At 44.9% G+C, this 16,008-nt stretch overlaps 1 protein-coding gene across 2 annotated transcripts in view; it reads left to right on the top strand.

Annotated features, from left to right (window-relative positions):
* The window catches only part of NEO1 (neogenin 1), a 149,642-nt gene extending 138,030 nt beyond the window's left edge, over positions 1-11,612 (top strand). Inside the window, exons 23-28 of one of the 2 annotated variants that reach the window (XM_010005894.1) lie at positions 490-728; positions 1,414-1,506; positions 7,054-7,212; positions 8,532-8,786; positions 9,382-9,518; positions 11,080-11,612. In XM_010005894.1, the coding sequence (XP_010004196.1) occupies positions 490-728; positions 1,414-1,506; positions 7,054-7,212; positions 8,532-8,786; positions 9,382-9,518; positions 11,080-11,163 (967 nt within the window). In that variant the 3' untranslated portion in view covers positions 11,164-11,612. The remainder of the gene's footprint in view (positions 1-489; positions 729-1,413; positions 1,507-7,053; positions 7,213-8,531; positions 8,787-9,381; positions 9,519-11,079) is intronic. The other variant, XM_010005895.1, reaches the window with a different exon arrangement.
* The last annotated feature ends 4,396 nt before the right edge of the window (positions 11,613-16,008 follow it).

The raw sequence follows: 16,008 nt of genomic DNA, 5'->3' as shown, positions 1-16,008 counted from the left end.
CAGGGATGCAAAAGCACCTCAGTTAGAGATGTCTAACCTGAGCAGAGGCAAAATGCACATTCTCATCATTAGTCTTTAGAGGGAACCATCCTGTTGGGATAATTGGCTATTTGCACACTCCTGCTACAGCTGTTGTTTGAGGTTGTTTGTAAGCCCTGGAGCACAGGCACAGCAGGTTGTACACACACTTCACGTTCACAACCTTCTCTTCATAACCACGAGTACTGGCAACTTAATTTTTGTTAATGGAAGCTCAGACTGCAGAGCCCAGCTCTGCAGCATGTGGGAGCATTTGAGACAAATTTCATGGCATCAGAGTTGCAGAATCTGCTTTGAGATGTCAGATGTGTTTGTATGTAAAATTCAAAGCTTCCTGCCCAGCGGGAAACTTCTGCTCAGCTGGATACGAGATCGGAAAGAAATCTCAGTGACAATTTGCCTTTTTCACCAAGAGCATCTGAGAACATGGCATTTGTTTTCCTTCCCAAGGAAACGAGCTGCCTGCAAATCAGTGAATGGCTCCCATAAGTACAAGGGAAACTCCAAAGATGTCAAACCTCCTGACCTCTGGATCCATCATGAAAGACTGGAGCTGAAACCCATTGATAAATCTCCTGATCCCAATCCGATCATGACCGACACCCCAATCCCTCGCAACTCCCAGGACATCACCCCGGTTGATAATTCCATGGACAGCAACATCCATCAGAGGAGGAATTCCTACAGAGGTGAGCTGGCAATGAGTACCTTGACCATGATGTTTCAAATGAAATACATTTTACTGTAGCTGGTGAAATCACTTTATTGACATTCATCAGCTACTCTTGCCTTTTTTTAATTCTTATTTTCCAAGTAGTGAATTGGTTTCGTGCCTAGTTTATAAAACCCTGAAAAGCATGAGAGTGAGAAACTGAGTGCCCAAGAGCTGACTCAGTAATTTCCCTTGGTAAATCCTGATGAGTAATCAGAAGATCCTCTAACACCAGCTTAATGGTTCATATGAACTTGTTGAGACACACGTGACATTATTTTTCAGTGGTCAAACACACAACCAGGTTTTGGTGCTTTAACCAGCTCTTGGTCAACTCTGGAGGTGTGGGGGAGCTGTCACTTGGTGAGTGGTTAATGTGCTAATCCAGCAGGTCTGACCTAGATGTGTAGCTTTTTGCACTGCCACTCATTGCTTTGTGTTTGCATTATGGCCTGGAGAGTTCCTCCAGCACCCAGTAATCTTTACCCCAACTGTCCCCTTCTCCACCTTGCAGTGAAGGATAAAAAAGCTGTTTTTATCAATTGTGAGTCACAGAACTGCTTTTAAACAGGACAGTCCAGAAATAGAGATGGAAATCATCTAGGATGTTATTACAGAAGCCTTAATATAATGGTAAATAACCTTCAGTCCTTCTCCTTCAGGGCATGAGTCAGAGGATAGCATGTCCACGCTGGCAGGAAGAAGGGGGATGAGGCCCAAGATGATGATGCCTTTTGATTCTCAGCCACCTCAGCGTAAGTCACCAGCTCACCCACCAGCTGGTTTGAAACTGGGAGCACCCAGACAAGCCAGGCTGATGCTGTATGTACTAACACACACTCATGTTCTGCCTTCCTGCTTGCTCCTCCTGAGGAATTCTCTCCTGTCTGCAGTGGGAACAGCTCTAAGGCAGCATCCTGAATGCCTGGTTGTGAAGGCAGAGTTAGGCCAAGTTCAAGATAAAACAGAGCAGCTGTGTTGGAGGGAGCAGGAGGGTGCAGCAACAGTGGGGAAGGGTCAGGAATGTGTCCAGCTGCCTGGCTGCTCCGTCTCCACCAGTGGCAACTGCAGGTGCTTTTTATGCCTGTGAGCCTGGTTGCTTTTTATAGTCCATTCCCTTTGTACTCTGCCAGTTTCCAGCTGTTACACAGGAATTGTGGAGAGCTGGCAGGTTCCTTCTCCACTCTTAGTTTTCTCCTCCCTGGACCAAACTGTCAGAGCCTTTTTAGCCTCCCCTCCTGAGGCAGCTACTCCATCCCCTTTGGCACTTCAGTTGCCATTCTCTCAACCTTCTCTCAGTTTCTTACATGCTTCCTGAGATGCAGAGAGGCCAGAGCTGCACACAGCACCTCCAGGATCTTACAGAGCAGAAGTGTCTTCTGCCTTGGTTCTCAACACCTGCCTTGCTGAATGAGGTTCCAGGTTCTGTTGGCTTTTTTGGCTCCTGTTGCATATTGCACTAATCATACCAGAGATCTGCAAACCATCTCTCCAAAACCTCTGTGCTGAGCTGGAACTGCCAGCTCTGAGGGCAGCATCATACCAGGACCTGCTGGGATTACTTTTCCCTCAGTGTGTTACTGTTGTAATAGCTTGTTTAGTTATCCTGAAGTTTAACTGCCACCTTTTTGCCTGCTCATTCAGTCTTGTGAGGTCCTTCTAGAGTGTCTTGAGATGAAAACAGCATTTGACTACCCCAAAAATCTTAATATAGTTTCTAAACTTGAAGATTTCTCTGATTGCTTCTGAGTCTGGCTCACTGAGGAAGATAATGGACTAAATCCAGTCCCAGCACTCACACCTGGGGAATCTTCCTGCTGACTTCCCTCTGTCTTGAAAACTGCTCATTCAGCCCTTCCCTTTGCATCTCCCTGTCTGTAACCAGCTTTCAGTCCATAAAAAGCTTTCCCTCTAACAGCAACTTAGTTGTTTAACTGTGGAGCAGACCCTTGGCACAGCTTTTTTAGGAATGTAGCTGTGTTCCATTCACTGCTTCCCTTCACTGACACCTTTACTGGCACTGTTGCAACTCAGAGGTCAGTGAAACAGGATTTACTTTTATAAGAGTCATAGAATCATATAGGTTGGAAAAGACCTTTTAAGATCAAGTCCATTAATCCAACTCTGCCAAGTCCACTGCCAAACCATGTCCCTCAGCAGCACATCTGCACAACTTCTAAACACCTCCAGGGATGGTGACTATTCTGCTTAGTCTTTTCTACATGACCATCTTTACCCTCTCACCCACTACTCTTACACCAAAACACTGACAGAGTGGCTGTGCCCATGGCAGGGACAGCTGTTGGTGAAGTGGTTCTTGACCAGCTCTTGCTTACAATCCATCCTCATGTGGCAAACCAAAATCAGGATCCATTTATGCTAAAATGTAGTGGTGGCTCAGGAGCACCTTCCAGTACAACTCAGCTGCTCCTCAAGTAGAAGGTTCAAGAGCTGGGGCAGTAGATCACCACACCTCTCAGTGCCAGACATCCCCACTTGTTAGCTAGTCCTCTAATTTCCTGAGCAGAGGACGTGGCTCCAAAGGGGTATCAGTGCTCATCTGGTGGAAGGGATGCACTGTGAACAGGAGCTGTGCTCCACAAGGTGTCTCTGAGACAAAATTTATCAGTACATGGGCAAATCACTGACAGGGCTGAGGTTTGTGAGTCTGGCACAGCAGATTCTTACATGAGGAGGATGTCTGCTCTGTTATTTATTACCCATGTATTTCCCTGTCAACTAATGATGATTTGAACAAAACTCGAGATATTTTGTTGAGGTGTTAGAAATATATTTTAATTATTATGAAGACATATTTTAAGAATAAATATGGCTAATTTTCAAATGCTGACTCTGAGATGGAGAGGAACTTGGCTGAACCTCCAGACTAAACTGAAACCCTGACTTGAGGACACAAGGTAAAAAGGGAGTTAACACAGTGCTCACCTGCACTGAGCTTGAGATGTCCCTGAGCACCACGTTCTTGGTCAGCCCTGCAGCCAGGTAATTGTTACCACAAGCTCTTGTGTTGTATGGAATTATTTCAGGCCAGTCCCTTACATTTCAACTTCCTAACTCCTTGCTTTATGTAGCTGGAGTGAGGGCTTGGTTTTCCTGGCTTCTTTGTGCTTTTCAAGTGTCCTGATGACCAGATTAGCTCAGGTTGTGAATTTTCAACTGTTTGCTTCTTTTACACTCTTGTTACAAGAGTAGTATCTTTGTTGTTGTTGTTTTAAAATAGGTCTTATACTCCTTGTTTTCTCCGAGTTTTATGTGTATGAGGAAGGAGCAGAGAATGCAGGTTTGCACTGATCATCTTTAGTCTCTTTAGTTTCTTAAAAGTTTGTCTGCTGAAAGCTACAGGTATCTAACAAGGGACATGGCAGCTACTGGATTCTGATGCCTTCCTCTCCCGTACCAGGTGCTAGAACATGTTGAGTACAGACTCGTGTGGCCCCATCACAAAGTCACACTGCAATAAGCCTTACCTTGCACTCAGTGTTTTATCTCCAATGGGATGCAGCACTGGTTACATGTAGCATAAACGGTGGCCTGAGCACTCCACAGGAACAGTGTAGCAAAGCACTCCTTGTACTGTGTTACTCAGTGAGAACCATACTCAGCAACTTGTGTGCTCAGTCCACACAGGAATGAAAGATGCACAGTTGGCACCAGGGACAGGGCTGGCACACATTTGAGGCAGGCAGTATATTCCAGTTCTGCCTTTTGAAGTCACTCAGGCTGGTGTGACAGTGCTGGCAGATACAGCTGGGGGGGTGATTTTGCCTCGCAGCACTAAACCCAGCTGTGCCATCCCTTTTTGATACCAGTCCTCCTGCTGTGTTCACTTGAAAAGCCTGTCTGGTTTCCCTCTCTTTATTAGACACTGCCTTGCCCAGAAAGAACAGCCCAGACAGGGGAGCAACGTGCACTGAGTGTCAGGCAGGGTAGGCATGGTCTTCTGTTGCCTGAGGGCTTGAGATTGTTTCTCTGACTTTGACTTTGTATCCTGTTTGCAGAAGCTCTGAGGGCTTCCAGTGGTACCTTTCTGTTTTATAGTCAGCGGAAACAGGAATGTCATGTCTGTAGGTGCCTTTTGCAGGAAGCTACACAGAAAATTGACACTGGTACATGAGGCCCTTTCTCAGCAAGCAAGCAGCACAGAAGGCAGGACTGGTTGTTTGGTGTGTTTGGGTCTGTGCCTGCAGATACCTTCCTACAGCTTTTTTGTCCTCCCACTGTAGCATTCAAATGTAGTTACCTCTTAAATACTAAATTAGGGTAATTTAATATCTTCAGTTTGGGTATAATTTACAGTATGGTGTGTGCCTAGTTAGTTCCTTCTCTGACAAGTGAAAACAAAAAATCTGGAAGGATATTAGGAAGCAAAGGGCTATTTCTTTGTTCACAAATCACATTTCTCTTTATCCAGTTCTTCATCTGAACTCCTTCCTAGAAATTAAACAGTGCCTTGTGATCTTCATTAAGAGATGGTGGTACAATGTGCTGCTTTTTGACCTGTTAAACTGTGTGTGATTTAGGTCTGATAACCCAGCAAATGATTATCAAAACCCAGCAGTTTCAGCTGGGTGGCTCCATGGCAGGATAACCTTCCTGGGGACATGGCTTGTCACTGGGTCAGGTTTTCCCCACTTGCTCACCACATTCTGCCTTGGATGATGTTTCAGTTCCACTACCATTTTGTGTTCTCCCCATCTCCAGGTTTTTAGGAGGTGTCTTGAAAGATGCAGTGTAGGATTTTTTATCATGGTTGCACAAACCAGGCAGCCTTTCTGCTGATGTGTTATCTTTGGTACTGACTGAAATACTTGCTGGAACACAAGTGTAGTCCAGTGGTTTCTACAACTGGAAGTACTTAAAATGTTTATGCCTGGAAAATGCAATTATGTGCCTCCTACCTTGTGGCACGTAGAACTCCTGGTGTCTCTGGTGCCTGCTGTCACTGCTGGATTTCCTATCTCCAAGCTTTTGTGGGTTACTCCTCCATTTGCCAGCTCCCTGCAAGAAAAAGGGGTGTTCTAATCTTGCTAGAACCTCTTAGTGAGAATATCTGACTTCTCACATCCCCTTGACAGCCATCTCCCAGGACTTCAATCTACCGATGGCTCAGTGTTAGAGTTTAGTTACTCTTCATTTACAAGAGGTTGATGATTCTGTCAGCTTCCTGTGTCATAACTCAGTGGGAGAGAGAAACTGTGTATTCCCACCAGGAAAATATCCAGGTGTATTGCCTTCCCTGGTGAATTCCCATATCCTGCCTGCTGACGAGCTGTTTTCCAGGAAATGAGGAAGTCAGAGCCTCTGGGTTCAAACCACACACACATCAAAGTGAGGAGTCTGAACTGAACTCACCATCTTAACGATGGGTTCGTCCCTCGTCCTCGGGAAGTCACTTCCAGAGGCAGCACATCTGGAGAATTTCCACAAAAGCTTCAAAAGGAAATAACTAACCATGTTGGTTTTTTCCCCTTTATGGTGCTAGTGGGACCTTTCCCCTCCTGCTTTCTGTGTTGAGATGTTTTCTTTTGCATGGTTTTAGACAATTCAGTATTTTAGTCTGACTTAGGAGCTAAATTCTGCGCAGGCTCTTCCTCCCAGCTGGGGAGTAGTGAGAGTTTTAGCACCAAAGAGTGAGGGAAAAGGATGATTTACATTAATTATAAAACATGTCTCACAAATAGGAAAAAAACAAAACAGAACAGCAAGATAAAAAGAAGGGAGGAAAAGAGAAAAAAGAGGCTTTTGGTTTGAGTGTGCTGAGCAGAGCTTTGCTGAGGCTGCACCAAGGGATGAATGGAGCCTTTGGTGTCATGTCCTACACTTATCATTTGTGTTGCATTATTTAATTAACCAAAGATGCCACTTTTGCTTACGATGTAAACAAATTCAGTAACAGCCAGAAGCTGATTTGGGATCTGAGCCCATGTGTCTCCTGTTTCAGGGCTGACATCTGTAGCACAGTGGAAGTTCTAAAAGGAGCTGAACTGTTCGTTGGTCTGAAGTGCAACAGAAAGCACTTGAAAGACAGAGCCAAGAGAGGTGCCCTTTTTGCACAAGAAAATGAGGAGTTCTGCCTCTTCTGGGGGTGTCTTGGCCTGGTGGGAGCTGAAGTGCTGCAGCAGAGTCAGAAAATGAAGACAAGTTACCTTGGTGTCACTGCTGGTCTGCTGAGCTGGCTGCCCTGCTCGGTGGCTCTGGGGGAGATGGGAGGGCTGGGGGGTATTTCAGTGCCCCTGCATGTCTGTGTGTTAAGCATCTTTCTGTCTTGTGTTCATCCACAGCTGTGATTAGTGCTCATCCCATCCATTCCCTTGATAACCCTCACCACCATTTCCACTCCGGCAGCCTGGCCTCTCCAACCCGCAGCTATCTCCATCACCAGGTCAGCCCGTGGCCCATGGGCTCATCCATGTCCCATTCAGACAGGGCCAATTCCACAGGTGAGATATCAATGAGCAGGTGGATTTTGCTTGTCATGGAACAATGAGTGAAATATATGGCAGTGCCAAGCCTGGAGTTTGGTGACTGGGGTGTTCAGTGAGAGGCAGAGCAGTGGGTTTCAGGGCAGATCAACCCTTGAGAGGTTGAGTTCTCTGTGAACAGTTTCTTGTGTAGATCAGATGTTGATCCTTAAGATACATGGTCATGTCCTTGGAAAAAGAGGCTTAATGGTTTATGTACAACTTGCAAGAAGGAAGATTCCTTCTTCTAAAGCCTTCAGATCTGAAGTATCAGATTAAACCTAGTTTGAGCTGTTTAATGTTATAACTTTTGTCCCAATTAATTGTTTTTAAAACCAAGAGGACAAAAGTCCAGCCTTGGCTACTGAGGGCTGACATTAGTTCATCTAATGCACATTAGTTCATCTGAAGCACACAGAAAATGGTGGGGATTTTTATGCAGCATTTACAGATTTGAAGCACCATCATTTGCAATGGCTTTTGTCATGTCTCCAGTAGTTAGAAAAATTCTGAAATAACAGTATTGCTGAATTGCATATAGGAAACATCTTGAGAGGAACTGAATTCTGAGCTTCTTAAGGTCTACATTTTAATGAAGGTATCACAGCCAACTGTGTGGTGCCCTGTTTCCTTATGAAAGCAGTTCATGAGGCTGCAAATCCAAGGCAGGTGAGATGTTAGAGGCAGAGGTTGCCCCTGTTGTGTGTATCCTGCTGCAGGGGCAGCTCTAACAATCCAGGTCATTTCCTGCATATGCTCAGAGTAGGATGACAGTGCCCTAAATTCAAGATGCCATCTCATTGTGCTCTTAGATCAGACAAACAACTGAAGCCTGTGATTTCATTTTGGCTTTCTGCAAGTCAAGGGATTCCAAGTCTAGCTCAGGAAAAAAAAAAGTGCCCCTTCTGTGTGCACCACAGTGAGATGTGCTTCACGTGTGTACCTGCTTAAGTGTCAGCACTGGGGAACACTCAAGGGTGAAGTGGGAAGGAAGCTTTGTGTTCCCTGCTGTTTATCTGAGGTCTTACTACGTGTACCTTTTTCAGGGCAAAACTGGTTCTGGGTACAGTCAGTTCTCTAGCTTATTTTTTTTGTTATTAGCCACTTGCTGCTGTTCACCTTAAAATGGGACAGTCACCCAGAGCTGGTGGTGTGTTTGTTACACAGTTAATCTGTGAATTCACTTCTTCACTTACAACAGCCATCCTGGAAAGGTGCTTCCAACCCCACTGCTTGGTTCCCATCTGACCCCAGAGAAGGTTAAAGAAAATAACCAGCTTTTTTTCTCTCTGTTGCAGAATCTGTTCGGAACACCCCTAGCACAGACACCATGCCAGCTTCCTCCTCTCAGGCATGTGCTGAGCACCAGGATCCTGAAAGCTCCACAGGATCTTACTTGGGCAACACCCAAGAAGAGGATTCAGCTCAGAACCTCCCCACAGCCCATGTACGTCCTTCCCACCCACTGAAGAGTTTTGCAGTGCCAGCAGTGCCACCAGCTGGTCCCACCTATGACCCTGCCCTGCCAAGCACACCCTTACTGACCCAGCAAGGTGAGTGGGGAACTGGCAGGACACACTTGCCAAAAAGAAAGAGGAGGTTTTAAGAAGAAAAGGAGAGAAGCTCCTTGAGGGGGAGGTAGAATTAGGCATCTAAGGAAATTCGTCAGAGTGATTTATGTTGGTATTATTTTCAAGGCCCTTTTATGTTATGTAAATCAATAATCCAGGACCAAGGGGGAATGGATGAAAACTGGAAGAGGGGAGATTGAGGTGAGACATGAGGAGGAAATTCTGGAGTGTGAGGGTGGTGAGAGCCTGGCCCAGGTTGCCCAGGGAAGCTGTGGCTGCCCCATCCCTGGCAGTGTTGAAGGGCAGGTTGGCTGGGGCTTGGAGCAACCTAGTGTGGTGGGAGGTGTCCCTGCCCATGCAGGGGGTTGGATCTGGATGATCTTTAAGGTCCTTTCCAACCCAAACCAGTCCATGATTCTAGGATAAAACAGGCGAACATTCCCATTCAGCACTCCAGAATTTGCAGTGTTCCTTTTTCTCTAATAGAATCCTTTTGATTCTCCTCCTTCCAAGAGCTTTCTGAACGGGCAACAGAACTCATGAGCTGAGGCATAACCATGTACCAATTTGTTTCAAGCTCCCAACCACCCAGTTCACTCGGTGAAGACTGCATCCATTGGGACCTTGGGAAGGACTCGCCCTCCGATGCCCGTGGTGGTGCCCAGTGCCCCTGATGTGCAGGAGACCACCAGGATGCTGGAGGACTCGGAAAGCGTAGGTACTCCCACACTGCCAGTGCCTTTCTTTGGCAGTGCCCACCAGACCCTGGTGGATCTCTCTCTGTAGGACACTGGGGAGCTGCAGGAAGGGCTGTACTGAGGCTGTCAAGGGTTCTGACTTCCACCAAGTGGAACAACACACATCCAGTGCAAGAACCTGCTGCACGAGGCAGCAGGTTCAGAGAACAAACACCTCAATTGCAAGCTCTAGTAGGGCCTTCTACATCTGACACTTAATGAAGAGCACACCTTCATCCCAGAGACTCAAAAGAGGTCAGTGCTTCCATCTGCTCCAGCCCACAAGGCCCACTCAGGCAAACGCTGAAAAACCTGCCACAACATTTTGGCTGATCTGAGGCTTTTTGCTGAACACAGAGGGATTTTCTCTGAGATTTCCTTTCCTGACACATGCTCAGTGCTTCTTCCTGCCAGCCCATCAGCAGTCAGGCACTGGAAGAGCTGTTTTCCTTTCAAATTGCAAGTCAGGAGGTTATAGTATTTGCTATTTATTCCTGCTACAGGAAATGCTTATTTTTAATTATTATCTAGTTGTCACTCCTACTTGATTCTTTTTTTGGGGGTTGGTATCAAAAATACACTCATCAGTTTAGTCATCAACACAGTTGTAGTGTTTAAATACAGCCATTAAGAAATTAGTTCAATGCAAAGTCACCACAGCACACTAAATATGAGTTACATTGAGTTTTAAATATTAGGATAAGAGTGATTTGTTTCTGCTTTTTTATGGAATTCTGTAGGAATGAGTCTGAGCACTTCCAGCTCACTATTTATCATTGTCAATATTCAGTAGATAATGTGTCAGACACAGCAGGACAGAGGGGACTTTTTTTGGTTTAATGCTTGTGCTAACCTGGAAATGCCTTCGTGGCTGTTTAAATGAAACATTTGAAAGAAAATTAATCTAGAAGCAAAGGCAGTGAGGGGGGAGGGCTCCTCTCTGGAAGGACTCACTCCAGTTTTATGGTACATAATCAGCTCAGCAGTAGCTTTAATATTAGACTGGCCAGGAGGTCTGGGAAAGACTTGGTCAGCTCAGCAAAGGTTTTGAGGTGAGTTAGTTCATGGTGTCTCCCTGCACACACAGGCATAAATCTGTTATCAATGCCATGTAGATGGAACTAGACAACTGAGGCTGAAGCTGGAGTGTGATTTTTAGCAAGCATAATGATTCTCAAAACAGCTTTAGTGAACTGATTCCTTTGACCTTTTTTTCCAGCTAAGCTGGGAAGATACTTGTAAAATACCTACTTTTGTTCAAAGGAAGCTGTTATCTTGAAGAAGGAATTGACACAAGGAGAACAGATAAGATGATCACAGGCTTAAAAACCAGTGGAACTATGAGTCACCATTGCAAGATCTGTCCTTAAATAGAGACTTGTTTCAAGTTACTGATTCCTGTAACAGTTGATAAATCTGCTTCTGCTTATTCATATGTCAGGGTCACAATTTACACCAGAAATACTATTTCTTCTTATTATTCTGTCCCACTTTAAAAAAGAAGTCACCTTGTCACTGACTTTCTCCATCTCCCACAGAATTATGAACCGGATGAGCTGACCAAAGAGATGGCCCACCTGGAAGGACTTATGAAGGACCTTAATGCCATCACTACAGCATGACCACCTTCACCAGGAGATGACTCCAAAGGGTTTCACAAGTCTTGGGACTCAGCCTTGGAACACAAGGAATTGTACAGAGAAGAAGAAGAAAAAAATATTAAAAAAAAGGAAAATACACAGAAAGCAAATGAACCAACCAGTGCATTTGTGCCACAGCTGGTCAAGAAGAGATGACCTTTCTTGTCATCTTCCTGCAATGAAGTCATTGCCAAGTTGAATTCCATTTCCCTGCTGAGACCATGCAGGATGGGACTGATCAGGCTGAAAATCCAGCATCCAGACAAAAGGAAAATAAAAGTGGACTTCATGGTGGTTTGTTTTTTTTTTTCTGGTCAGGTTTTGTCTCAGTGGTGTGATTGCCCTGCCTTTTCAGTGTTGGACATTGGCATTTATGTACAATTTTCATTTGTGTTTTTATTTTATCTTTTTTTATAAAAAGGAAAAAAAAAATATTGTAATCAGGAAGAAAAAAAAAAAAGAGAGAAACTGTTGTTTTTCACAGCCTAGACTGACATTTGACTGCTTGTTCTATTGTGTATGGAAATTCATTGCCAGCGTGGGTTGTTTTGGTTTCTTACTCTGCGTATAATGACGTCCCCTTCTGGCAGTTAATCCATGGCCTTTTGGGATGCTGCACTGCTCTTTGTAAGCTTTTTTTTTTTAATTATTATTTTTTATATTATAATTATTAAAAGCCTGACTTTCTCCTCTCATCACTGTGAGATTACCAGTCTGAATTGAAATGTAATTTGAAAGGCTTGTTTGTCGCTTTTTGTGCAGTTTCAATATTTTGAGTGGGGGGAAAATAGATAGGGAAGGGGAGGGGGATCCAGTGGGGGGTTCATCATTCTTGGTTTTCTGTCTTTTGACATCGACTTAAAAGACTGAAGAAAATGAAAGCATCTTCTGTAACATCCTTCCTTGTAAGTTCAGCATTCTGTGTCTCTGGTTACATGAATCCCAGTGAGAGTCTCATTTAGAACCATTAACTCCCAGTGAATTAGGGTTCCTTATGTTCAGGTGATACCACAGCTTGTTTTGGCCCCAGTGCTCTCTTTTGTTGTTGTTAAGTTTAAAGCTGGCTCTGCTTTGAGGGGCTGAGCTACCTGCACCCCCAGAGGCAGAGCTGTGGGGCTCTTCTCATGCCATGTCATACTTCTGAGGACACTGGATGTCCACAGGATCCTTCAGCAAAAACCCCAAGCCCAGTCCAATTTCTCTAGCCCAGACCCTTTAAACAAGAATCCTTCTCTTCAGGATTCTTCAGAGACACAAGCAAGGCAAAACAATGTATTTTTTTACACTTTTGAAACCATTTGAAAAGAAAAACCAGTATTAGTGACTCAGGTGCTGTTCACTTATCTGTCTGGAAAGGAAGTTAAAAGGTGACTCCTGTATGAGGGGAAGGAAAAGGTATTTTGTTTTCTCCTTGTATGATTGCCTGGCTCTGCCATGCTCTGAGGGGGATGGCAGAAAAGAGGGACTGTATTTTAGTTAAAACAAGAAGAACAAACAATACCCAGCTGCCTCGTGACCTCGTGTGCAATTTCACTTTTAAGATGAAAGGAAACAAAACTTACTGATGATTCAGCTCTAGATTCTGTTCCTTCTGAGCTGTTGGATATGTTGGATCTCAGCAGTAAGGATGGAGGTCAGGGGTGGTTCAGGGGCCACAGCTCCTCTGCCTGATGTGGCTGCACCTGTTGGAACAGGGAGAGGAAATGCTGTCATCTGGTTCAAAGTTAATGTAACAACTTGCTTCTTTTTAATTTCTTTTATCCATGTGACAAAAGCTCTGGGCCTAGTCCCTGTCACTGAGAGAAGGGAGAGCCAATGAATCACCCTGGAGAGCAGGAGGGGTTTGGAGTGTAGTTCCACTTCCTTTCTTTTCAAGACTCTTTGTCTTATCAGTTCTAGGACATTTGCTGGGTCTATTAATTATTTGAGGGAAGGGAGGGAATCAAATAAACAGGAGCACCGTGGGCCACCTGGAGAATTGATTTTGGACTTTTAATACAAATACAATTCAGGGCAAAATAAGCTACAGAATATGTATTTAAATATTAAAGTACAGCCCCTGTCCTGAAAGGAGGGGGGGTGTATGTTTTCCTTTGCCTATTTTTTACCTGTACCCAAAGAAATACCATCATACATCTGCAGTATTCTTAGCTGGTGGGTCTTTGTGAATATTACTTATGTATAACACCATGAATGTTAATATTGTCATTGAATTTGGGGAAGGGGAATATTTTTAATGATTAAACAACTGTTCAAAGTTGGTTTTTTAAGGTTAAACTAAAAGAGAAAAAAAAAAAACATTTATTCAATTCAGTGTACAATCTGTATTGCACTTTTTTCACCTTTTAATGCTACGTTTTCTTACATATCCTGTGATTTTAAATTTGGAACATTGTGTATTGTTGTAGTGTCATAGTCAAGCTGTTAAGTGGCAGCTTCCCTCAGAGACATTTGGGGAAAACAAACCAAACCTGTATATTGTTTTTATGATTCTCATGTAGAATGATTTTGAGGACTGCTGTAGACGTCTGCCTTTCTGTACAATTTTTTGTTTGTTTTTCTGTAGTATTTGCTGTATACTCTATGGCTTTTTTTAATAACTTCATGTTTATTATTTTGTATTGGACCCCCAATACACTTTTTTTAATCCAATCGAGTTCTGGTCTGCTTGGAGAGTTTGTTCTCAATTATTCCTCTGCCTTGTTGGTTTGAGTTTTTTTTATTAATCAGAATGGTAACCAGGTTTGGAATTTTACTTGTCCCTTTTTAGTTGTGGTTTGCTAGGTTGTGCCTTCCAGAAAAGGAAGAGGAGCTTTTATTCCCCACATCATCTCTGTGCAGACCCTGAGCACGTAGTGCCCTGCCTAACCCCTCCATTTCAGAGCTCAATAGCAGAAGTATCACCTTCTGACAAGCAAGCAGCAGAAAGAAGAGTTTCAAATCAGTCAAAGTATATTTAACTAGTGAATCACTGAAAAATAACCATATCATTCTTGGAATATTGCACTTTCTGTCTGTAGATTCAAGCACAGTAGTTGATAACCTTATTGCTGCCCTCGTGCTAACTCCAGATTCCAAACTCTGATCATGGTCTCTTCCCTCAAGCAACCACTTCCTGGTGCCCCACGTTCTTGGAGCAGCAGCCCATTCCTCATCCTGACCTCTGTGAACAGCAACACAAGCTATTGCCTTGTTTTGCACCCCCTGCTCCTCACCCACAGCCCCTGATTTTGCTGGTCAGAGCCTGTTTACTCATGAACTTGTGCAACCACTCCAAGGTCTTGGGTGGGAACTGGACCCCAAAATGCTCCTGAGGGGATGCCCTGTCCCTGCAGCTGCTCAGGGGCTAGAACGGGTGGGTGGTGTGAATGTCTCTGTACAGGAGAGGAGAAATGAGGAGCAGAGGCATTAATCCCAAAGTGGGAGTGTCACAAGGCACAGCTGAGCTGCAGACAAGGCAAGAAGGCTGTAGCTTTGGCTACAGCAAGAAGAAAAACCACCCTGCCCTCCTTCCTAAACCTCCAGCTGTAAAAGCAAAAGGCTGTTTCTTGCTCCATTAGTCAGAGCAGATAGCTGGTCGGGCTGTTTGCTTTGCAGATCAAGCTAGATGAAAAAGTGACAGTTTTATGAGGTGTTTATCTAAAGGCACCATTTTAGGCCAGGTAGACAGATTACCCGCTGGGACTGAAGCCCTGGCAGTGCAGGGCAGGGACACTAGAGGGCAGCCAAGACTTGCTGCTAAACAAAGCTGCAAAGCAAGGCCACAACGTTTTTGCAGCCCCTGGGAGAACACATTGTCTCTGCCAACCTAGGTTAAAGATACTAACACTACTGCTGCTTTCCTCCTAGCGGCTTTGCAATAAAGACCCATTCAGCAAACTACTTTTCCATGCTTAGCTCTGGCTTTCCTGGATAGCCCTGTGGCTTCCAACACCAGCCAAGTTCCATCTACCCCCCCACACACACACACACGCAGCCTCTGACTCTCAAGGAGAAAAGTCTCCAGCTGAGCTGTGCTACTAATCTTCCATGGCCACCCTGGAAGTTAAGGGACCAGCCATGCTAGCAAGCAAACGTCCAGAGCTGACAAGGGCAGAGGCAGCAGACAGGACCAGCAGGTTTGGAAAAGGAAAGCCAACCCTTGGCAGGGCACAACATGGGAAAGTGGTAACAAGAACACTAGGATAAGAGTGAAGGGTGGCAAAAGGAAGCACCTGTAGCCCCCACACCCACCTTTGGAAAAGCCTGAGCATGATAGACTGCCAGGGAAACAAACTAAAATCCAGTGAGGGGAAGCAAAGAAGGATTCAGCCTATTCTGAGTGCTGCTGGGTCACCCTGCTGCAGGGAAAAAGTGATCTGCACCAGTGAGGGGCTCTCTGACCTGGACTCCCCACAAGCAGATACCTGGCTCTTTCCCCTCCACAGGCAGGGCTGGTAGCAGTTGCACTAGGACAAGAACCTGTTCCTTATCCTATAAATGAGAGTCAACTTCTTCTAGTTACTTCCCAATGTCAGCTCCCATTTCCCATCCTCTTCCAGCACACACTGCTTTTCCTCCTGCCCTTCCTCTCTGTAGGGACAGTGGCCAAGACAGCCAGCTCCCATAGGACTTCTCATTTAGAGCAAACACTAATTTTCCTGGATAATTTCTTAGCCAGGTTGGGAAACAGACAGCCCTTTGTTCAACACCCAAATCACCAGCACTGCCACTGCCAGCCTTGATGAAGCACTGCTCTAACACCTGCAAATCCTTACCACCTGAGCCAGACACAGGACAGCCCTGCTTACACTTCCTGCAGCTACCCCATTGCTGCAAAGGCTGGGA

Source organism: Chaetura pelagica, unplaced genomic scaffold (genome assembly GCF_000747805.2).
Source record: "Chaetura pelagica isolate M959 unplaced genomic scaffold, ChaPel_1.0 scaffold369, whole genome shotgun sequence".
Lineage (NCBI taxonomy): Eukaryota > Metazoa > Chordata > Aves > Apodiformes > Apodidae > Chaetura > Chaetura pelagica.
This window is presented reverse-complemented; position numbering and strand designations above follow the sequence as displayed.